At 39.8% G+C, this 23,192-nt stretch overlaps 5 protein-coding genes across 5 annotated transcripts; all 5 read right to left on the reverse strand.

The window, feature by feature from the left end:
• Positions 1-2,773: 2,773 nt before the first annotated feature.
• On the reverse strand, positions 2,774-5,132 carry LOC149406896 (putative pectate lyase 2). The gene is made up of 4 exons (XM_089617919.1): positions 4,794-5,132; positions 3,917-4,272; positions 3,267-3,402; positions 2,774-2,989 (listed from the first exon to the last, which is right to left on the reverse strand). The coding sequence occupies exons 1-4, from the start codon at positions 5,046-5,048 to the stop codon at positions 2,774-2,776; spliced, it is 963 nt and encodes a 320-aa protein (XP_089474045.1). The 5' UTR covers positions 5,049-5,132.
• A 1,538-nt stretch (positions 5,133-6,670) lies between these two features.
• LOC149406897 (putative pectate lyase 8) lies at positions 6,671-9,150 on the reverse strand. The gene is made up of 4 exons (XM_089628300.1): positions 8,812-9,150; positions 7,941-8,296; positions 7,203-7,338; positions 6,671-6,886 (listed from the first exon to the last, which is right to left on the reverse strand). The coding sequence occupies exons 1-4, from the start codon at positions 9,064-9,066 to the stop codon at positions 6,671-6,673; spliced, it is 963 nt and encodes a 320-aa protein (XP_089484426.1). The 5' UTR covers positions 9,067-9,150.
• Positions 9,151-9,947: 797 nt separating this feature from the next.
• LOC149406898 (putative pectate lyase 9) lies at positions 9,948-11,430 on the reverse strand. Its single transcript, XM_089617924.1, has 4 exons — positions 11,278-11,430; positions 11,141-11,151; positions 10,385-10,520; positions 9,948-10,058 (listed from the first exon to the last, which is right to left on the reverse strand). The coding sequence occupies exons 1-4, from the start codon at positions 11,428-11,430 to the stop codon at positions 9,948-9,950; spliced, it is 411 nt and encodes a 136-aa protein (XP_089474050.1).
• Positions 11,431-14,270: 2,840 nt separating this feature from the next.
• Positions 14,271-15,544, reverse strand: LOC149406899 (uncharacterized). The gene is made up of 4 exons (XM_089625622.1): positions 15,256-15,544; positions 14,997-15,131; positions 14,810-14,896; positions 14,271-14,614 (listed from the first exon to the last, which is right to left on the reverse strand). The coding sequence occupies exons 1-4, from the start codon at positions 15,382-15,384 to the stop codon at positions 14,453-14,455; spliced, it is 513 nt and encodes a 170-aa protein (XP_089481748.1). The 5' UTR covers positions 15,385-15,544; the 3' UTR covers positions 14,271-14,452.
• A 1,509-nt stretch (positions 15,545-17,053) lies between these two features.
• LOC149406900 (uncharacterized) lies at positions 17,054-20,398 on the reverse strand. The gene is made up of 3 exons (XM_089617932.1): positions 19,244-20,398; positions 19,091-19,165; positions 17,054-18,619 (listed from the first exon to the last, which is right to left on the reverse strand). Exons 1-3 carry the CDS (start codon positions 20,396-20,398, stop codon positions 17,054-17,056), a joined length of 2,796 nt encoding a protein of 931 aa, XP_089474058.1.
• Positions 20,399-23,192: the final 2,794 nt, after the last annotated feature.

A 23,192-nucleotide genomic window follows, 5' to 3' on the forward strand; every position in this document is an offset into this window, starting at 1 on the left:
TTGTTGTCCTATTATCATTTTTCATCGTATATCGGTGTATCTTATAAGAACACATAAAAACATTCAAGTAATAACTTTGTAAGTGTTAAAAAAAAATGATATGTATATTTTTTTATGGAAGCTGCTGGAACTAAATAGCATTTGTTTTCTAAATTAATGGAATTAAAAACATGGAAATATTATAAAAAATCTCCTATTAATACATATATTTTTAATGTTTTATTTTTGTAAATGAAAATAAATATATACTAATTAAATGCACTACCGTATACGTACAATGAAAATTATTAAGAAAACAAATATAAAAAAGAAATTAAAAAAATTGTAAAAGGAGAAAGATAGGAATATGATGTTAGTCTAACTTAATTGTTTAATAATTAAAAAAATAGCTCAAATTGAAATAAGACGTATGTGTCACATATATGCACGAGTTGAACTATATCCTTAATATTTGAATTGAGTATAATTTTAATTGACGTTTGTTATTCAGCTATTTATAATTTCTTCCCAAAAAATTCTTAAGATTTCCTTCATTTGTGGTGTTGTGTTGTATTTTCTCCCACAAAGTGAAACGTATTAATACAACAAAATATATCATACTAATTAGAAACTAGGCCTGTGCACGGTCCGGTCCGGTCCAAAACCGGCCAAAAAACCGGACCGGACTGTTCAAAACGGTTCAAAAAAACCCAAACCGAACCGGCACTAGTACAAAAAAGACCTTTGGGTGCGACTTTTTTCGCACCCAAAAGTCAATTTTCGCACCTAAAGATATCTTTAGGTGCGACTTTGGGTGCGACTTTTCCGCACCCAAAAGTCCGCACCTAAAAGTCTTAGGTGCGAAAAGTCGCACCCAAAAGTCTTGACTTTCGGGTGCGACATTTAGGTGCGACTTTCCACACCTAAAGTCGCACCTAAAAAGTCACCAAAAATAAAAAAATGGCGACTTTCGGGTTTGTTCTTATCTCCGTCGCCGCTCATCGCCGCAGATAAGAACAAACCCGAAAGTCTCACACACACATATACACACACACTCACCCCACACACACGGTCAAACCCAAAAATCAAAACCAACGATCTATTGTAAACACAATTTTGAGCATAATTTCAATCTGAGAACACTCCAAATCACCAACAATCATGAAAAAAACCCCAAATCAAACCCTAGAATCCAGAATAAAAATTGGGGGCGGAGGGGCTGGTCGGAGGCTCGGGACTGCAGCGGAGGGGTTGGTCGGAGGGGCTGCAGCGGAGGGGTTGGTCGGAGGGGCTGGTCGTAGGCTGAGAGAGAGAGAGTGTGTGTTAGAGAGAAGGGGGAGAGACAAAGTGAGGACGAGAATCTAAGAGTGAGAGGGAGGGATTACCTAGCCGGAGAGAGATCACGACGACGGAGCTCGGAGTGGTAGCGGCGACGGAGCTCGGAGTGGTAGCGGCGACGGAGCTCGGAGTGTGGTGGTGGTCGGAGAATTTGTAGGAGAGAAATCGGAGAGAGAGAGGCGAAATGAAATGTTTTGGCTCAGATAGAATGAAAACCGAGCATAAATTTGATTTATATAAAACTTTGAATTTGGGTGCGACTTTGTCGCACCCGATGACACTTTTGGGTGCGACAAAGTCGCACCCAAAGACCTGTGTCAGTACTTTTGGGTGCGAAAAGTCGCACCCAATGATCTCAAATTTTTGACTTTTGGGTGCGACTTTTCGCACCCAAAAGGTCCAATAGGTGCGAAAAATCGCAACCTTTGGGTACGAAAAGTCGCACCCAATGATTTGACTATTCAAAATTTATAAAAAGGGGGGAAAAAGACCGCTTAAAACATTTGGACTTTTGGGTGCGACTTTTAACCTTGATTTTTAGGTGCGACTTTGTCACACCCAACGATATTAATGAACTTTTGGGTGCGACTTTTCGCACCAAAATTTAAAAAAATCAGCGAAATTTTTTAGCTGCGTCAATGTCTTTTGGATGCGACTTTTCGCACCCGAAAGTCTTTTTTGGTGCGACTTTTAGGTGCGAAAAGTCGCACCCAAAAGTCATCCGCACCGAAAAACTGTATTTGTAGTAGTGCGGACCAAAAAACTGTAAAAACCGGACCGTTTTAAATCATCTAGACCGGACCGGACCGTTTTGAACCGTTTGGACCGTTTTGAACCGTTTAGACCGGACCGTACTGGACCGTTTTGGACCGTTGGACCGTTTTGAACCGTTTTACAAAATAAATAAAAAATAAAAAACATTAATTTTCCACCAAAACACAAACATATAGTCATATATGGGAGTTAAATACATGCACAAATGTCTAATTTGGCTAATTGGACATTAATTTATTTATTTTTTATTTTTTTTATAAATAAATCGGTCCGGTCCGGTTTAACGGTTTTTTTTTTTAAAAAAAAACCGGACCGGACCGTTTGCATTGAGTAAACCGGACCGGATCGGACCGGGAAAACATAAAACCGTTTTAAACCGGACCGGCGATCTAAAAATATCCGGTCCTGTCCGGTTTATGGTTTTTACGGTTTTTTTGCGCTACACAGTAAAACCCACACACATATGTGTAATTAAATATTTGTTGGCATACATACATGAGATATAATACTCATGAATACAAACTTACTAGTCTTATCTAATTTTTTTTTCGAAATCTAAAACTTACTAGAATCTTATTGAACACGTTAATAATATAGAAATCAAAGCTAGACATTTCGATTTTCCAAGAGAACTATATATTACTGTATCTATACATATAATGACATTTTACATCCTCTTGACTCAACACCTTGACCTCGTCTTCTTAGAGCAGCGTAGAGCACCTGCGGATCTTGTCATGGACCTAACAAACTTGGCATCCGTGACCCGGAAACTCTGTGGCCGACTATAATTTGGTGTCGCTCCTCCTTTTCCTGTATGAAAAAACGAAGCGCCGTTTTCGAAAACATCTCTCACTGAGAAGAACTTGTTCCCGGCATCATGCATCCTCGATGTCACCTATTTTTTTAGGATATTGTTAAGTAGTTAAAAACTATAAATTTTGTCAAGAAGTCGCGATTATTTTACGAAAATGTTAAGTTTTGAATAATTAGATTGCTAGAGTGAATAATTATCCGAATTTTTTGTCAGCAAGAACGATTTTTCAAGCGGAAAAAATACGTTGACATTTCGATACATATGACGGAAATTTTTCCGTGGAATTGGAATCACGGGTACATATCTCGAAATTTGGTTGTGACAAGTAATATATGGAGGGAATGGAAATGATGGTGACCTCTTTATTGCCTGATTGAGGAGCAATGAAGAGATTGGCTTCGCTCTTGACTCTGGGAGTCATGCTTCCTCCGATGGCATACTGAGCCCATCCACTGTACATGTTGTTCGCTACATGTGCATATCCATGCCGAATCCTATATAATTATATTATCATCACAAAAAAAAAAAAGGGTGAGATGTTATAAATGACCGAAGCAATTGTTTTAATATGTCACAAATATACAATATAGGTAAATGTACATGATTAACACTAAACCTCGATACTTTTTACTTTTTCTTTTCTTTACAAAATAGTCTTTCGGACGAAATTATTAATTTTAAAAGGAAAAAAATCAACATTTTAGTTAAAACATATTAAAGAAAATATTAGCCATGGTCATTTCTTTATATATATATACAAAGACGGAGGAAGTTAATGTCCAACATAACTTAAGCTTCTCCTAAAAAAAATTATGCTTTTTACACAAATTTATTTATTTTCTCTTATTTTTACACTGAAAATTTACAAATTAATCATTATTTTATATTAAAAAAATCATTTAGCCTCCCTAAGTTTAGAGTAGTCTATATATAATGAATTTTCGAAAAATTAGTTAATTGCGAAATAGGTTGAGATAAATAAAAGTATTGTTAAAAACAATACATTACCTAGGCATTCTCTGGTTACAGTTAGGACCAAAATGGTTGTAAATAACGGTGACTCTCATGTTCTTGTCACGCACATAGCCATCATCGTGGCCGAGAAGCATCACCTTGTCCTGATTTCTGAACCAGTTGTTTGATACGGTGACGTCAGTGGAGCCCCGAGTGACGTCCAAAAGCCCGTCCTGGCATTGGTAAAGGGTATTATGGTCAATCCATACCTTAGAGGCGCTGACCAGCCTGATGGCATCGCCGTCCACACGGCCCAATGACTCCACTTTTCCGTGTGGGCCCATAACTGTGCTTGGTCCCTGGGCTTTGCAGTGGTGAATGTTGAGCCCATGGATTATAACGTTGCTCGCCTGTAAATAAATTAAAATATAATGTTCCGAGCAACAAAAAAAAAATTAAAGTAATAAAATACTTAATATAAAATTCCTTTTTTAAAAGCTGCCATGATCATATATTATCCTGAATTGATGGAATTTATATTTTAACTGTAGAGTACTACTTTAAAATTTCCAATTATGTGCCCCTTGCAAAATACATTACTTTTATGTTTTGAACAGTAATATAAGTTGTTATAGCTGAATACCCAATTGAATTTGTAAAATAGCCCCAATTTGTTTAAATTAGTGAAATAATTAAATATCATGTTTCAATATTTTTTTAATACTGTGATTTTATTTTTTGAAAGTGATCAATCAATTTTATAGTCATTCCTTTGTAGTATAGAAGACGTATACTAAAAAATGAATCTTTGCATGAGATATATTACGTTAAAAAGAACAAAACTAACTAATAATCCAGAAGTGTTTTCATAAGTAGCTACTAATAATTATTTTAATACTTATTGATCAGAACGGTATAAATATATTCTTACTTGGAGAACTGTGAGACACGCATTGCCGGCGATGTGAACGCTAACCCCTCTGCCGTCAATGGCGGTGAAGCTGCTGACGAGCAGCGGCCTCTGTAGGACTATAGTCATGTCCTGCCGGAAAGTGATCCAAACTTTCCCTTTCAACACCGTGGCTCCATACCGGAGCGTCCCCGGCCTCGGCCGCTCCGGCGAGTTGTCGCCGGACTCTGTCACCACGTACCGCACCGTCCCGGGCCCCGCATTTCCCGCCGCCATCTTCCCCGCGAACCCCACTGAGCACGCCGCCAGCCTGGCACGGTCCCGCCGCCACCCCGGGTCCCGCCTCCAGCACTGGTCGATGACGTTGCCCGGCCACCTGGCACGCCCACGGGCCGCCACGTGGCGGGAAGAGAGGAGGAGGAGGGTGGTTGATATTACGATGAGCAGGAGAGAGAGCTTTGAGAGGGAGACGTGTGTAGTCATTTTTTTTTATGAAAGTGTTTATTTTTTTATTTTTGGAAAAAGGATTATATAAAGGGAACATATATGTGTTTGTTTTTTTTTTGTGATATCTATGTTTAGGTTTTGTTTCCTTTTTTATTAGGCTGTGAAACAGCCACTAAATAGTTTTCACAGCCACTAAATAGTTTGCAAACGCGGGTTTCCTATTACAAGAAAATAGTTTGTTGATGTAAAATCATCTCTCTCATTTTATAAGCCATCACTTAAATTTATCACACGTAAAATTATATTGAACTAAAAAAAGTGTCACTCAAATCGTTTCGATTTGCTACGAAAAAAAAAACATAGTTTTCAGACTTTTATATGATTTTCAATATATATTTATTAAAAAAAATGTGATTTTGTTGTCCCATATCATTTTTCATCGTATATGGGTGTATCATAAGAACACATAAAAACGCTGAACTGGAACTAAATAGCATTTGTTTTTTAAATCAATGGAATTAAAAACATGGAAATATAATAAAAATCTCCTATTAATACATATATTTTACTTATGGACTAATGTTTTATTTTTGTAAATCAAAATAAATATATACTAATTAAATGCACTACAATAAAAATTATTAAGAAAACAAATATAAAAAAGAAATTAAAAAAATTGTAAAAGGAGAAAGTTAGGAATATGATGTTATTTTAACTTAATTGTCTAATAGTTAAAAGGAAAATAGCTCAAATGAAAATAAGACGTATGTGTCATATATATATATATGCATGAGTTGAACTTTGTTGAACTATATCTTTAATATTTTAATTGAGTATAATTTTAGTTGATAATTGTTATTCAGCTATTTAATATAATTTCTTCCAAAAAAAATCTTAAGATATATATATATATATATATATATATATATATATATATATATATATATGCATGAGTTGAACTTTGTTGAACTATATCTTTAATATTTTAATTGAGTATAATTTTAGTTTATAATTGTTATTCAGCTATTTAATATAATTTCTTCCAAAAAAATTCTTAAGATTTCCTTCATTTGTGGTGTTGTGTTATACTTGTATATTCATACGCAACATAAAAAAAATTACTTTTTTTATTTTTATTTTTGAATTTTCTCCCACAAAGTGAAACGTATTAATACAACAAAATATATCATACTATTTAGAAACTCAGTACGCTACACAGTAAAACCAACACACATATGTGTAATTAAATATTTGTTGGCATACATGACATGAGATATAATACTCATGAATACAAACTTACTAGTCTTATTTAATTTTTTTTTCGAAAACTAAGTTACTAGTCTTATTGAACACGTTAATAATATAGAAAGCAAAGTTAGACATTTCTATTTTCCAAGAGAACTATATATTACTGTATCTATACATATAATGACATTTTACATCCTCCTGACTCAACACCTTGACCTCCTTTTCTTAGAGCAGCGTAGAGCACCTGCGGATCTTGTCATGGACCTCACAAACTTGGCATCCGCGACCCGGAAACTCTGTGGCCGACTATAATTTGGTGTCGCTCCTCCTTTTCCTGTCTGAAAAAACGAAGCGTCGTTCTCGAAAATATCTCTCACTGAGAAGAACTTGTTCCCGGCGCCGTGCATCCTCGACGTCACCTATTTTTTAGTATAAATGAAGACTTAAAAAATAGTTAAGTAGTCAGAAACCATAAATTTTGTTAGGAAGTTGTGATTATTTTATGACAATGTAATGTTTTGAATGGTTAGATTGCTAGGGTGAACAATTAATTTTTATTTTTTAGTTAATAATTATTCGAAATTTTTTCGGCGAGAACTATTTTCAAGCGGCAAAAATACGTTGACATTTCTATACATATGACGGAAATTTTTCCGTGGAATTGGAATCACGGGTACATATCTCGAAATTTGGTTGTGACAAGTAATATATGGAGGGAATGGAAATGATGGTGACCTCTTTATTGCCTGATTGAGGAGCAATGAAGAGATTGGCTTCGCTCTTGACTCTGGGAGTCATGCTTCCTCCGATGGCATACTGAGCCCATCCACTGTACATGTTGTTCGCTACATGTGCATATCCATGCCGAATCCTATATAATTATATTATCATCACAAAAAAAAAAAAGGGTGAGATGTTATAAATGACCGAAGCAATTGTTTTAACATGTCACAAATATACAATATAGGTAAATGTACATGATTAATACTAAACCTCGATACTTTTTTATCTTTTCTTTTCTTTTCAAAATAGTCTTTCGGATGAAATTATTAATTTTAAGAGACAAAATTCAACATTTAAAACATATTAAAGAAAATATTAGCCATGGTCATGTATTTATAACTATATATAATTTTTTTTATCTGTTAATATATATATATATATATATATATATATATATATATATATATATATATATATATATATATAAGGACAAAGGAAGTTAATGTCCAGCATAACTTAAGCTTCCCTAAAAAAAATTACGCTTCTTACTCAAATTTATTTATTTTCTCTTATTTTTACACTGAAAATTTACAAATTAATCATTATTTTATATTAAAATAAATAATAAAAAAAAGAAATTCATTTAGCCTCCCTAAGTTTAGAGTAGTCTATATATATTGAATTTTCGAAAAATTAGTTAATTGCGAAATAGTTCGAGATAAATTAAAGCTGTTAAAAACAATAAATTACCTAGGCATTCTCTGGTTACAGTTAGGACCAAAATGGTTGTAAATAACGGTGACTCTCATGTTCTTGTCACGCACATAGCCATCGTCATGGCCGAGAAGCATCACCTTGTCCTGATTTCTGAACCAGTTGTTTGATACGGTGACGTCAGTGGAGCCCCGAGTGACGTCCAAAAGTCCGTCCTGGCACTGGTAGAGGGTATTATGGTCAATCCACACCTTAGAGGCGCTGACCAGTCGTATGGCATCGCCGTCGACACGGCCCAATGACACCACTTTTCCGTGTGGGCCCATAACTGTGCTTGGTCCCTGGGCTTTGCAGTGGTGAATGTTGAGCCCATGGATTATAACGTTGCTTGCCTGTAATTAAATTAAAATATAATGTTCTCAGCAAAAAAAACTAAAAAAAAATTTAAGTAATAAAATACTTAATATAAAAGTGCGTTGTTAAAAGCTGCCATGATCATATATTATCCTGAATTGATGGAATTTATATTTTAACTGTAGAATACTACTTTAAAATTTCCAATTATATATGTGCCCCTTGCAAATACATTAATTTTATGTTTTTAACAGTAATATAAGTTGTTATAGCTGAATACCCAATTGAATCTGTAAAATAGCTAAAATTTGTTTAAATTAGTGAAATAATTAAATATCATGTTTCAAAATTTTGTTAATACTGTCATTTTATTTTTTGAAAGTGATCAATCAATTTTATAGTCATTCCTTTGTAGTATAGAAGACCTATATATACTAAAAATGAATCTTTGCATGAGATGTATTACGTTAAAAAGAACAAAACTAACTGATAATCCAGAAGTGTTTTCATAAGTTGTTAATATCTGATCAGAACGGTATAAATATATTCTTACTTGGAGAACTGTGAGACACGCATTGCCGGCGATGTGAACGCTAACCCCTCTGCCGTCAATGGCGGTGAAGCTACTGACGAGCAGCGGCCTCTGTAGGACTACAGTCATGTCCTGCCGGAAAGTGATCCAAACTTTCCCTTTCAACACCGTGGCTCCGTACCGGAGCGTCCCCGGCCTCGGCCGCTCCGGTGAGTCGTCGCCGGAGTCCGTCACCACGTACCGCACCGTCCCGGGCCCCGCATTTCCCGCCGCCATCTTCCCCGCGAACCCCACCGAGCACGCCGCCAGCCTGACACGGTCCCGCTGCCACCCCGGGTCCCGCCTCCAGCACCGGTCGATGACGTTGCCCGGCCACCTGGCACGCTCACGGGCCGCCACGTGGCGGGGAGAGAGGAGGAGGAGGATGGTTGATATTACGATGAGGAGGGAGAGCTTTGAGAGAGACACGTGTGTAATCATTTTTTTTTTTTTTTTTATGGAAGTGTGTTTATTTTTTTATTTTTGGAAAGAGGATTTTATTTCCGTTGCTTTGTTGCTATCTCCCTCTTTCATCTGCGTTTTTCTTTTTCTGTTTTTTAGAGAGACATAAAGAAGAGAGGAAATAAAACAGAGGACATATTAGTGATAAAACCGCATGAATCAATATATTTAGTTTTGACCCTATTTATACTACTTGATGAATGTTATTACAGCCATTATTACAATTTTGTAACGTATTAATGTCACAACTTAAAAAAACGCATTAAATATTTAAACATACTAAATATCAATTTTATAACGTACTAATGGATGTTATATCAAGACTTTTTGTACACATTCAAGTCATCAATGACTTGATTTATAACTTGATACGTGAATTGATCATATGTATATTTTCTTAATATGAATATGGTATTTCTTTAGTGATAGATACATGACTTTAGTTGTTGCAACACATATTTTCCTTGCATAACCAAGTTGAATAATTTCATAAACTTATGATGGGATACTTGTTAGTTTTTATTACTTATTGAATTAAAATAACAGCACATCAATGTATATTCTATGCCGATATTACAGCAAGTCAGCAACAAAAGAACAAGAACAAAAAATTGTACCTAACAATTATTAATAAAGATAAAATTTAGTTTACATATTTAGTTTGGTGTCGCTCCTCTTTTTTCTGTCTGAAAAAACGAAGCGCCGTTCTCGAAGACATCTCTCACTGATAAGAACTTGTTCCCGGCGCCGTGCATCCTCGATGTCACCTATTTTTTAGGATAAACGAAAGACTTAAAAAATATTATTGTTACATAGTTAGAAACTATAAAATTTGTTAAGAAGCCGTGATTATTTTATAAGAATGTTAAGTTTTGAATGGTTAGATTGCTAGAGTGATCAACTAATTTGTTCTTTTTTTAGTAAATAATTATCCGATTTTTTTTCGGCGAGAACGATTTTTCAAGCGGAAAAAATATGTTGACATTTCGATACATATGACAGAAATTTTTTTCGTGGAATCGGAATCACAGGTGCATATCTCGAAATTTGGTCGTGACAAGTAATATATGGAGGGAATGGAAATGATGGTGACCTCTTTATTGCCTGATTGAGGAGCAATGAAGAGATTGGCTTCGCTCTTGACTCTGGGAGTCATGCTTCCTCCGATGGCATACTGAGCCCATCCACTGTATATGTTGTTCACTACATGTTCATATCCATGCCGAATCCTATATAATTATATTATGATCACAACAAAAAAAAAATAATAGTAAAGGTGTTTATGACGGAAACAATTGTTTTAGCATGTCGGAAATAATAATCTAGGAGTTAAATTCTTGCTTGTTTTCTTTGACAAATCACAAATATACAATATAGGTATTTATGTACATGATTAACACTAAACCTCAATACTTTTTACTTTTTCTTTTCTTTTCAAAATAGTCTTTCGGACGAAATTATTAATTTTAAAATTAAAATTCAACATTTTAGTTAAAACATATTAAAGAAAATATTAGACATGGTCATTTCGTTATAACTATATAATTATTTTTTTATTTGATAATACACCCACACAAACACACACACACACAAGGACAGAGGAAGTTAACGGCCAGTATAACTTAAAGCTTCCCTAAAAAAAATTACGCTTTTTACTCAAATTTATTTATTTTCTCTTATTTTTACACTGAAAATTTTACAAATTAGTCCTCTTTAAGATAATAATAATAAAAAAAGTTCATTTAGCCTCCCGAAGTTTAGAGTAGTCTATATATAATGAATTTTCAGAAAATTATTTAATTGTGAAATAGGTTGAGATAAATAAAAGCTCTTAAAAACAATATATTACCTAGGCATTCTCTGGTTACAGTTAGGACCAAAATGATTGTAAATAACGGTGAATCTCATATTCTTGTCACGCACATAGCCATCGTCGTGGCCGAGAAACATCACCTTGTCCTGATTTCTGAACTAGTTATTTGATACGGTGACGTCAGTGGAGCCCCGAGTGACGTCCAAAAGCCCGTCCTGGAACTGGTAGATGGTATTATGGTCAATCCACACCTTAGGGGCGCTGACCAGCCTGATGGCATTGCCGTCCACACGGCCCAATGACAAAACTTTCCTGTGTGGGCCCATAACCGTGCTTGGTCCCCGCGAACCCCACCGAGCACGCCGCCAGCCTGGCACGGTCCCGCTGCCACCCCGGGTCCCGCACTACTACAAATAGGACTTTTGGACGCGGACGAGTATTGGATGCGACTAGTCGCATTCAAAAGTTGCATCGAATAGACTTTTGGATGCGACTAGTCGCATCTAATGGAGTCACCGAGAATCAAAAAATTCTCACTCATTAAAGTAAGTGTATGTAAGTATGGATGCGACTAGTCGCATCCAATGCTTTGATTCGACTTTTAGATACGACAAAGTCGCATCCGAAAGTCAAAATTTAAAGTGGTATATAATTCCCCCATTTATTTCATTTAACTTAAAATTTAGACCTTTGGATGCGACTTTGTCGCATCCAAATATTAGGTCAATTCACGCATTTAACTTTTTCTTCCTCGCCCATTCTTCTCATTTCAGCCTCCACCGGCAAAACCACAGTTGGATGCGACAAGTCGCATCCAATACTCTGCCCGCCATAACGCGTGAAAGACTATTGGATGCGAGTCGCATCCAAAACATTCTCGCGTTATGGCGGGATAAGAATTGGATGTGACTTGTTGCATCCCATGGTCTAATATCCCGCCACATAAAATATCCCGCAATTGTTTTTGATGCGATAATAAATGCGACTAGTCGCATCCAAAAACTTAAAACTTTGGATGCGACTAGTCGCATCCATGAGCGTTAAACATATTTATGAATAACAGTCAACAAAATTTGAGATAAGAAATTGTTAATTAATTATATGATGTGTAGCCAGGGCGCCAGCCCAAGGCATACTGCGGCCTTAAGCGAAAATAAATAATTAGATTTTTTTTAATGTAAATAGTCTATAACCTTTTATCATTGTAACATTTTAGTCATCACTAATTCTTTTATTGATCATTAGGTCTATAATTTAATGAGGCCATAACATTTTGCTCCTTATTATTATTATTTTGGTCTATATATATTTTTTCATCATTTTGGTCAATAATTTATTAATACCAATTCATTTCTTTTTTTTTTTTTTTTTTGCATGGAAGATAATAATATGACATACATTTTTTTTTTTTTTTTAAGATTGGGTCACGTACTTTTTTTTATCAAGGTTTGGCTTTCCGGGGATTCCGATCGGATTCCGCCGAACCGGAGCTCACCGGGACAGAACATGAAGAAACCGATGCCGTGTCGTGAACCTGGTAGGAATCCGGCAGTTTTTCGAGAATTCCGTCAACTGGACAGCACATCCCGGCGGATTCCGTTTTCTTTTGCCTTCGTTTGTCAAAAAACCGAAGTTTCCAAGATGTATGAATCTAGGGTTTCAGAGATTTGGAGATTTTTTCAATTTTTTTAAAAAAATTGTGTCCTTAATCCTAGAATATGATGATGAATTGATTAATTTGATGGTAAATTCATGATTATTGTCATGATTATGTTGAATTTAAATTAATTTAGTGATGATTGTGATGTTGATCATGTTTATGTTGAATTAAACTTAATTTGATGATGAATTGATGATTGTGATCATGTTTATGTTGAATTAAACTTAATTTGACGATGAATTGACGATTGTGATCATGTTTATGTTTGTAACCTAAGTAATTTAGTTTTGCAAAATATGAAAAAGTGTTTATTAATGTAAAATATTTGTCTGAATACCCATCGGTTTCCTACAATTTTTGTCGGTTTCCTCTACGGTAAGCGGTTTCCTACCGGTACCGGTTTTTTTTTTTTTTTTTTGTCTGAATTCCCCTCGATTTCTATTCCGGTAAGCGGTTTCTCCCCAAAATTGAAGTCTCGGTACCGCAACAGTAACGGTAAGGCGATCCTTGCTTTTTGTTACGAAGTTGGGCCATGTACTTGAATTTGACTGGATGGATGTTGGTATTTGTGAGAGGGGTGAGAGAGGAGTCACTGACAAGAGAGAAAGAGCAAAAAGATAGTAAAATATAGGACTCCACAATTCAAACGCGGACGTTTTATCAACATAATTAGAGAAATGCATATTATTTGTGGGCTTATTATTTTTCAAAAGGGGCCTTTTTTGGGCTTAATATTTTTCAAAAGGAGATGGGCCTTAAGCAACTGCTTATGTGGCCTACTACTAGGGCCGGGCCTGGTGCAGCTCTTTCTTGCATGAAAACCAAATGAAGTCGAACTTACACTCCTTTAGCTCTCTTATTGTTGCTTGTGTTCAACTTAGAACATGCTTCTTGTGTCGAAATGGTCGGGCCACCTGCGTGCCACTAAGTCTGGCCCGACCCAACTCCAGAAAGGCTCGGGTCGGGCCTACGGAAAGGTCAAAACTAGGCCCACGGATATTAGGCCTCAAGAAAATACACTGTAAAATTTACTTAGAAAACGCGGGTTTCCTATTACAAGAAAATAGTTTGTTGATGTAAAATCACATTGGGCAGCTAGGCTGATTTGGTCGGGGCTTTGATCGGAGACATGATTTTCAGCCCAACGCAACCCCAACACGACCTCACTTACTGGGCAGCTAGGCTGGATCTAGGTCCATGGCTCTCGTGGACCTGATGAAAAAGGTTCGGCCCGATCCAACCCTTACACCTAAAAGTCCAACTTTTTGAACTCAAAGAGTTAGACAAAATGTCATTTCATATTTTTTGCACCTAAAACAGCTTAAAGAACTCGCTTATCTTGAAAGCTTAGAGTAAGACAGACTGATCCTCCCAGAAAGAGAACCCTCTTATCTTATAGTCACCATCGAAGAAGTTTAAGGGAATTCATGCAACTTTTGTTACCGGGAGTTGGTAGGTAACCGATCAAAAAACGGTTCAAAAAAGTAAAAATTAGCTTTGTATATGGACTCAGCAAACTTCTCAATGAATATTTACAAGAGAAAAATATAACCATTCTCTTTATGTTCTGATGGCAACAGGAAGTCTCAAGCTGATTTTGTCAGCAGCAAACTGCGCAATAGATTTTAAAAATTCAAGATATAAATAAGTAAATATAGCCACAGAAAAGTTCATCACCAGAGTATTAGTTATTGAGTTGATTTTGCTTCTCCTTCTTCAGGCGCACGAGCTTGTCTGAAATTGATTAAACCCGAAAGTCCTCGTCCTCTTGCGAGTTGTTCGATCTCTTCGATTTTTTTCCTTATAAGTTCGATCTCCCTCGCCAAATCTTCGTCTCTTTGCTTCATTGCCTGATGATGATAGATACAACAAAAGAGAGGTTCAAAGCACAAATCAAATATCTGCATTTTGAGCACTCGGCTCAAGGTTGATCAGGTTAATGACATGTAAAATCAGAGCAAAACTTCATTCCAGACAGCAAAATGGATTCTCAGAAGATAATAGCACAAGTTTGTCTTCAATTTAATTTCCTATGATCTGAGAACCTGCAATTCCTGTAATCGGAGCTCCTCTTTTCTTGCTTCGGATCTCGAGCTTCTCTGGACCTCGAAAATAACCGCCGCTCCTGCAACCTGAGAACACAATGCCGCCTCGTAAACGCACAACAAACACAGAAAAGCAATGGCATCGAAATGTAGCGCCGATCGTCGAAATCGCAATCGAAAAGGTTACCGTGAACACAAAGAATTCGCCGAGAAGATCCGCGGCTGCCTGGACAGCTCTCTCCTCGTTCAGAGGGCGAATCGCGACATCCGTGGCGTGACTGTATATCCGTCTTTGCACTTGCGTTTGGAATCGGTGGTTTGCCTGAGAATTGAATCAATCAAATCGTTCAATGCCTAAAGTTACACAACGCAACAGTCTGAAAACTCAAACCCATGGAAAAAAGAAAAAGAAAATAAAAAATCAGAGCTGAAGAAGAAGAAAGAACCTGAGCGATTCTGATGATGAAGGTTCTGAACTTAGGGTGTAAGCCAGCCTCTTTCTTGAGGCGATTGGCGATGGGTTTGCAAATGGTTTTCAAGGCAAGCGTGCCTAACTTCACTACTGGAAGAATCATCGCTTGCTTTGCACCCTCAAATGGGATTGGGTATCATACGGAATCAATGACCATGACGAACCAGTTTTTTGGTTTTTTTTTTTCAGAAAGAGATGACGAACCAGTTGAGAGCACAGAGTTCGTTTTTGCTTCTCTTGCCTTGGAGTAGAAGCTGCACTGATTCTTGATTTTTGCTTCTCTTTGATTTGGCTTTCCCAAAAAAATAAATAAATAGAAAACATTTTAAAATTAAGAAGTAATATATCTATCATATGAAAACTAACATACTTATTTTTTCGGACACAAATACTCACCACCTCAAGTATTTAATAATTTTTATCATAATCATCTTCAATTTTATCCTCCGTTTAGTTCATCTCTCTCATTTTATAAGCCATCAATTAAATTGATCACACGTAAAATTATATTGAGCTAAAAAAGTGACATTCAAATCGTTTCGATTTGCTACGAAAAAAAAAACATCGTTTTCCGACTTTTATATGATTTTCAATATATTTTTATTAAAAAAAAATGTGATTTTGTTGTCCCATATCATTTTTCATCGTATATGGGTGTATCATAAGAACACATAAAAACATTCAAGTAATAACTTTGTAACTGTTAAAAAAAAACATTAACTTTTTTTTTAAAATGATCTCTCTATTTTTTTATGGAAGCTGCTGGAACTAAATAGCATTTGTTTTTTAAATCAATGGAATTAAAAACATGGAAATATAATAAAAATCTCCTATTAATACATATATTTTTCTTATGGGCTAATGCTTTATTTTTGTAAATCAAAATAATTATATACTAATTAAATGCACTACAATAAAAATTATTGAGAAAAAAAATATACAAAAGAAATTAAAAAAAAAATTGTAAAAGGAGAAAGTTATTAAAAGGAAAATAGCTCAAATGAAAATAAGACGTATGTGTCATATATATATACATATGTGTATATATATATATATATATATATATATATATATATATATATATATATGCATGAGTTGAACTTTGTTGAACTATATCCTTAATATTTTAATTGAGTATAATTTTAGTTGATAATTGTTATTCAGCTATTTAATATAATTTCTTCCAAAAAAAATCTTAAGATTTCCTTCATTTGTGGTGTTGTGTTGTACTTGTATATTCATACGCAACAAAAAAAATAATTTACTTTTTTATTTTTATTTTTGAATTTTCTCCCACAAAGTGAAACGTATTAATACAACAAAATATATCATACTATTTTTTTTTTCGAAAACGTGGTCGGCACCACGGGAAATATCATTAGATAACCCTCACTTGTGGCGGAGGAATACCGTGGTTACATCAACAAATTTGATCGTTAATAACCTCTCGCAACGCACATGGCGGGACAACCCCCAACCACCGCGAGCTCGAGTCAAAGCTAAGAGCAAACCGGGCCATATTATGTGCCGCAACATTACAAGAACGGGAAAGGAAAGAGAAATCACAAAATGAAAAGTTTAACCGTCTAACCTTGATGTCTTCCAAGAGTGTGCCGAGTTCCGTAGGTGGGACGATCATAGTCCGCACGGCGTTGACCACTTCGAGACAATCGGAGTGAACCACAATCCTATCCAATCCAAGGTCCTTCGCCAAACGGAGTCCTCCTAAGATGGCATAGGCCTCCGCAAGCGGCGGCGAGAAACCCGCATTTTTAACCAAGATCTCCGAGGCAAGAACCAAACTTTCCCACACGTGCGTCAATAGCCGCATCCACACACACGTCCACCATCCCGGGAGGAGGGGGCTGCCATGAAGCGGCCGGAGACGGGCTGCTCGCTACCGCCGAAGAGGAACAAGCATTGGCCCGGCGATATTCCTCAAGGAAGCTCCCGGCCCACTCCACGAGCTCCTCCGGCTTCCACTTGTCATGTCCGGCCGTAATATTGTTCCTGTGATTCCAAATCTCCCACACCAAAACCAAGAAAAAATCCAAAGAACTAACCTCAAACTTTTCCATGGCGGTGATGAAGAAGGAAGTGGCATTGTCCCCCCGGAAATCCTTGACCATATCTCCAAAGCAAGTAAGGTTCCACACCTTTCGAGCCCACCGGCATCCCGAAATAGCGTGGACAATAGATTCCGGCCCCCCGAAACACAAAGGGCAGCGAGAGTCACTAGTAATTTTTCGGCGGTAAAGGATCGTCTTCGCCGGGATCCACCCCTTGCACACTCTCCACGTAAATAGTTTCACCTTTGGAGGGATCGAGAGCTTCCAAAGATACTTCCACCACGCCATGGTGATACCGGGGTTAGAGGAGGAGGCCCCAACGTGCGGGATCATAGCCAATCTATACCCACTCTTTACCGAATACTCTCCATTGTTGGAGTAGTGCCAACAAAGAGTGTCAACCATCCCTTCTTCACTCGACGGAATGGCAAGGATCTCCTCCGCGTCAACTCTATCGAACATATCTCGGACCAAGGCTTCATTCCACTCTCCGGAGTTATGCTTAAGTTCCGCCACCCTCATGTCCTCGGGGATAAGAGGAGGGATAATGAGAGAAAAGGTGTGTGGTCGAGGAATCCATCGGTCGCCCAAGACAAAGACTCTCTCCCCATCACTAATCTTCCACCTCGACCCTTTGTCAATGATTTCCCGACCCCACATCAAGGCCATCCACAAAGAAGAACTCAAAGAGTTGCTCGTAGCATTAAGAAGATCACCCTCGGGATAATAGCTAGCTTTGAAGACCCGCTCCACTAGGCTGCCCGGATTTCGGAGAAGGCGCCACACGTTCTTAGCCACAAGAGCTTGGTTAAATCGCTCCAAGTCTCGGAAACCCAAGCCGCCGTCCACCTTATGCCTCGTCAAGTCACTCCATTTGCACCAATGGATCTTTCTTTCCTCCCCGTAACTACCCCACCAAAATTTAGCAATGACCTTGTGGATGTTGTCAATGAGAGTCTTCGGCAAACGGAAGCAACTCGCCACGTAGCCGGAGATAGCTTGAAGGACCGCCTTAATGAGCATTTCACGGCCGGACTGCGAAAACCAAATCCCCCGCCATGATTTAACTTTCTCCCAAACCCGGTCTTGAATGAAGGAGAACAACTCACAAGTTTTCCTCCCGGTGAAGGTCGGTAGCCCAAGATAGCGTTTATGGCAAGGGGTGATCGAGACTCCCAAGCTAGCAGCCCCTAAGGCCTTTGACTCCTCCGAGACCTCCCGGCCGAAACTCACATCGGACTTAGAGAAGTTTATGACTTGACCCGACGCCTTAGAATAAGTGAAGAGGCATCAGACCACTTCGTTGCTTTCGTCCTCGCAAGCCCGTAGGAAAATAAGACTGTCGTCGGCGAAGAGCAGATGGGAGACGCGAAGATCATATCGTCCAAACTTCACACCGGTGATGAGGCCCCTCCTTTTCTTTTCCAAAAGAAGTCGAGAAAGACCTTCCGAACAAAAAAGGAAAAGGAAAGGAGATAGGGGATCCCCTTGGCGAAGACCTCTCTCCGGTTTGAGCGACCCCCGAACCGAGCCGTTAACGTTGAAGGAGAAGCTCACCGAAGTCACGCATCTCATAATCTTATCCACCCAAGCCCGGTCGAAGCCTTACCGACACATAACCGCTTCGATAAAAGCTCATTCCACTCGGTCATATGCTTTGGCCATGTCAAGTTTCAAGGCGGCAAAATTCCCGTTCCCGAATCGACCTCTCTTCATTGTATGGATCCCCTCAAAGCACACCATGACGTTGTCGAGGATTTGTCGTCCTCCCACAAAGGCGCCTTGATTTTCCGATATGACCTTATCCATGTACCCCTTCAAACGAGAGACAAGACACTTTGAAACAACTTTATAAACAATATTACAAAGACTTATGGGTCGAAAATCATTCACCTTAGTGGGTTTGTCAATTTTCGGAATCAAGGTGATGATAGTGTCGTTGAAGGCCGCAACCGAGGCACCGTCATTGAGGATTCCTAAACACACCGTAGTCAAGCGCTCGCCTACCACCTCCCAATGCTTTTGAAAGAAGAGAGCCGGGAAGCCATCTTTTCCGGGGGCCTTGAGAGGATCCATCGAAAAGAGGACAGCCTTCACATCATCTTTGTCGAAGGGGCTAAGAAGATGTCCATTCATTTCCGGGGTCACTCTTTCCTCCAAGCCTTCAAGGGCCTCCTCGATGCTTCTTGTATCGGGTCTCGACGAGGTAAAGATGTCCTCGAAGTACGAAGAGATGACATCTCCCACCTCCCGGTCCCCTTCCCTCCAAATCCCGAGCGAGTCGTAGAGTCCCCGAATGGTATTTCGTTTCTTCCTTGTAGTTGCCTTCCGGTGAAAAAGCTTAGAGTTTTTGTCCCCGGCCTTCATCCACGCCATTCTACTTCGTTGTCTCCAATACCTTTCATCTTTCTCGATTAGACCATCAAGGATACATTGCTCCCGGCCTAGGTCCCCTCTGTCGGGTCCGAAACGGCGATCCCCGACACGATTAACAACCACCTTTTGCCTCTCAATTTTGTTTTTGAGGTCCGCCAACTTTCCCACGTTCCACCGCGAGAGGCTTCTACCACATCTTTTCAAAGCCTCAAGCAAACCATTCGGCCCGTCTCTCTCACCATCGGCCACCCACTCCCTCCGGATGATCGCATCGCATTCTTCGTCGTCACACCATGCGTCCTCAAAAAAGAATCTTCGAGGCTTTTTCACCTTGGCGCGGTTCTTATCTCCAAAAGAAGTGAGTAGAAGGGGGCGGTGATCCGAGTTCCAATACTCGAGGTGAAATACCTTAGCCAAGGGGACTAAAGTTTTCCACTCCGAGTTTGCGAGGCATCTATCGATCCTTTCCTCCATGCTATCTGAGGACGAGCTACGCCGCCAAGTGAAGTCCGCCCCTTCATATCCGAGGTCCTCAAGTTCACAATCCTCGAGCATATGACGGAAGGAATCGAGGAGGTGCGGGTCCCGAGTCCTTCCATCGCTAAGTTCTCCATCCTCAAGAACCTCGTTGAGGTCTCCTCCGACAAGCCACGTCCCATGATGGGATGCCATGACACGACGAATTAGATCCCACGAGTGCTACCGATTGGCTGCCACCGGATCCCCGTAAAGCCCAAGAAATCTCCAACTTTTGTTATCCTCATCACAGACCTATCCTTCAATGTGAAAGCGCGAATACGACCCGAGAGTGAATTGGATCGTGTCCTTCCACAAGAGCACAAGTCCTCCACTACGACCCACCCGGTCCACCGCAAAACAATTTTCAAACCCCAACATAATGCGAACTCTTTCAGCCGAACTACTCTTAAGCTTAGTTTCCGATAGGAAGATTAAATCGGGCTTTAGCTTACGAGAGTGCGACTGAAGAGTTCCTTTCGTCCGGGGATTACCCAATCCCCGGACGTTCCAAAGTAAGGCAATCATTGCTTCCGGTCGCCCTCGTCACCGCGGGACGCCGCTTTCAACAACAGAAGGGTCTCGGTCGAATCCGAGTCATCAGAAACAACCAAGGCAGGAGGGGTATAAGAGGCAGTGTGGTCGAGCTCTTGAGGCAGCCTCTCGGTAAAAACAAGAGCCCTGGGAACAGTCTGTGTAGGCCTGGAAGCTTTTATCACTGAGCATCTAGCCACGTTGGTGGAGCCGCCTAATTCAGCAGGTCTTGACGGGTCCGGGCTCATCTTAGCTTCTTCATTACCGTCAGTTGGGGCCAGGTTTGAGGTCCTCGCCCTTTTCTTCCAAGAGGCCCGCGGCGCCGTCGGAGAGCAAACAATGGCTTTGCAGGCGTGATTTTCAGTGGGTGAAGGCCGGTCATTTTTTCTCACCTTACCCTTCAGATTGGGGAGGTTCTTCATCACCAACGAGCTCTCGGTCCCTCCGTTCATCTCCTCGTCCGTCGACGTCGCCGCCTGACCAATCTCCACAGGCCTCCCATGCATTGGCCCAGCTTCTCCACCACGTTTCCGCCCTGTTCAGAGGTCGCCGAGAAGATAAACGGAGCATCCTTCTTCTTGGTCAGCGTATCAGCCCCACCGGAGCCCCCTGCGTCAATCTCCCCCTGGTGCACGCCACCATGTCCTGGTGGTTTGGGGATGATCTTCGGCAACGCTCGCCCATGGCCAAAAGCACCCGACCGGTTCAGAGGAACTTCGGGTTCGGGAGGAGTTCCCCGCCCTAAGCCCTTCGACAGAGATTGGGCTCCACACGAGCCCAGTTGATTTTTGGTGAGTTTATCAAAAGCATCAACTTTCTCTTTTACTTTTGGGCCTGGTTGATTTTGGCCCACAGACCCTTTCATCAAATCTGCCTCACGAAAGTAGGTGGGTTTCTCGTACGTTCCCGAGGTTTTGGAAAACAGCGATTTCCCGCCCTTCGCAGCGCCCGACCCGCGTATCTCGGTGCTCGAAAAATCACGCGCCTCGAAATCCCCTCCCGAGTCGCTGCTCGCCCCGCTGGCCGTGCCACTCTTTCCTTCTCTAGGTCCGCCGCCATCGCCCTTAGTCCGCCTGTTACGGGGATCCATCTCCTGTGCGTTATCGCCATGTGGGTCTCCAGCTGGTAGCTTCGTCACCGGTGCCAGGGGAGTCCCATTCCTCCGCACATCCACTCTTAGCCAAGCACCCAGAGCCTTCACCTCAATCACATCTTCTCTGCGAATCATTAGGGTCGGGTTTGGGCATGCTCGTGCTTCATGGATCAACGCCCCACAATTGAAGCATACCGGAAGCAATTTCTCATACTGAAATTCAACCCATTTCTTCTTTCCAGCATAAGGAACAAAACGCCCCGGACACAAAATCCCATCAAGAGAGATCGAGATTTTGAACCGAAAGTAATTTCTGAACATAGCCTCCTTTGGGTTGTCTAACTTCAACTCCATAACAAGGCCAGCCGCACTTGCAACTTTCTTAGCATTATTCAGCGTCAGCATCTCCGGTGGCAACCCGACTGCCCTCACCCAGAGACATAACTTGTCCATACTAACTGCTTTCCAATCTCCGGAAGCCGGCCAACACCTCACCATGATAAACCCTTGACTGTAAAACCACAGCTCTCTGCTTGCCACAGCCACACCTTCACCTTTTTGCTTGCACCAAAGTTGGAAGAAAACTCCTGAATCCTTAGATTCTAATATCCGAAGTCTCCACCCTTTCGACAAGTTCCACAGCCCCTCTAGGAGGGCCCCCAGCGCTTGTCGACGTAGTGGTTTCTCGGATACCAGTCGTCCAAGTATTCCATCGTAGGCGAATGAAACCGCCGAATCCACTTCCCTCTCCCAATCGTCATCGTCTTCATCCATGTCCAGAACACTAGTCCGTCTCGTTATCTCGTCGATACCGCCGTCTTCGTCTTCCATTCTTGAAATGTCTCACAGGAAGTCTGTTCACTCGGAGTCTTCTCACAGAGGAGTTTATTAGTCCCAGAATCAGAGCCGAAATCTCAAGAGAGCGAGGCGAAGGAGAAGAATCGGAAACAAGCGACTGATCGCCGACGTTCGGAGGCGGCGGCGATTTGTCGAACGAAATCTAGGGTTTTTTCCTCAGAGAAGGACTATCTGACTTTTTCCTAAATATATATCATACTATTTAGGAACTCAGTACGCTACACACTAAAACCCACACGGCCATACACATATGTGTAATTAAATATTTGTTGGCATACATGACATGAGATATATTACTCATGAATACAAACTTACTAGTCTTATTTTTTTTTTTTTCGAAAACTAACTTACTAGTCTTATTGAACACGTTAATAATATAGAAAGCAAAGCTAGACATTTCGATTTTCCAAGAGAACTATATATTACTGTATCTATACATATAATGACATTTTACATCCTCTTGAC

This window comes from Urtica dioica, chromosome 1 (genome assembly GCF_054948205.1).
Source record: "Urtica dioica subsp. dioica isolate 48M chromosome 1, U.dioica_male_clone48M_v1_H2, whole genome shotgun sequence".
Classification (NCBI taxonomy): domain Eukaryota; kingdom Viridiplantae; phylum Streptophyta; class Magnoliopsida; order Rosales; family Urticaceae; genus Urtica; species Urtica dioica.

What these genes read in the sequence shown, in the direction of transcription:
- LOC149406896 (XM_089617919.1), bottom strand. Translation starts at nt 5,048, where the DNA reads ATGGCGGCGGGAAATGCGGGGCCCGGGACGGTGCGGTACGTGGTGACA. An exon ending in CGTGTCTCACAGTTCTCCAA is followed by an intron (nt 4,273 to 4,793) that starts GTAAGAATATAT and finishes ATTTATTTACAG; the next exon opens with GCGAGCAACGTTATAATCCA. An exon ending in TGTAACCAGAGAATGCCTAG is followed by an intron (nt 3,403 to 3,916) that starts GTAATGTATTGT and finishes ATAATTATATAG; the next exon opens with GATTCGGCATGGATATGCAC.
- LOC149406897 (XM_089628300.1), bottom strand. Translation starts at nt 9,066, where the DNA reads ATGGCGGCGGGAAATGCGGGGCCCGGGACGGTGCGGTACGTGGTGACG. An exon ending in TGTAACCAGAGAATGCCTAG is followed by an intron (nt 7,339 to 7,940) that starts GTAATTTATTGT and finishes ATAATTATATAG; the next exon opens with GATTCGGCATGGATATGCAC. An exon ending in CTCAATCAGGCAATAAAGAG is followed by an intron (nt 6,887 to 7,202) that starts GTCACCATCATT and finishes ACTAAAAAATAG; the next exon opens with GTGACGTCGAGGATGCACGG.
- LOC149406898 (XM_089617924.1), bottom strand. Translation starts at nt 11,430, where the DNA reads ATGGGCCCACACAGGAAAGTTTTGTCATTGGGCCGTGTGGACGGCAAT. An exon ending in CTCAATCAGGCAATAAAGAG is followed by an intron (nt 10,059 to 10,384) that starts GTCACCATCATT and finishes CCTAAAAAATAG; the next exon opens with GTGACATCGAGGATGCACGG.
- LOC149406899 (XM_089625622.1), bottom strand. Translation starts at nt 15,384, where the DNA reads ATGATTCTTCCAGTAGTGAAGTTAGGCACGCTTGCCTTGAAAACCATT. An exon ending in TCATCATCAGAATCGCTCAG is followed by an intron (nt 15,132 to 15,255) that starts GTTCTTTCTTCT and finishes TTCAATTCTCAG; the next exon opens with GCAAACCACCGATTCCAAAC. An exon ending in GCGAATTCTTTGTGTTCACG is followed by an intron (nt 14,897 to 14,996) that starts GTAACCTTTTCG and finishes TTGTGTTCTCAG; the next exon opens with GTTGCAGGAGCGGCGGTTAT.
- LOC149406900 (XM_089617932.1), bottom strand. Translation starts at nt 20,398, where the DNA reads ATGGCATCCCATCATGGGACGTGGCTTGTCGGAGGAGACCTCAACGAG. An exon ending in AAATTGACAAACCCACTAAG is followed by an intron (nt 19,166 to 19,243) that starts GTGAATGATTTT and finishes TCTCGTTTGAAG; the next exon opens with GGGTACATGGATAAGGTCAT. An exon ending in AAATCCTCGACAACGTCATG is followed by an intron (nt 18,620 to 19,090) that starts GTGTGCTTTGAG and finishes ACTTATTCTAAG; the next exon opens with GCGTCGGGTCAAGTCATAAA.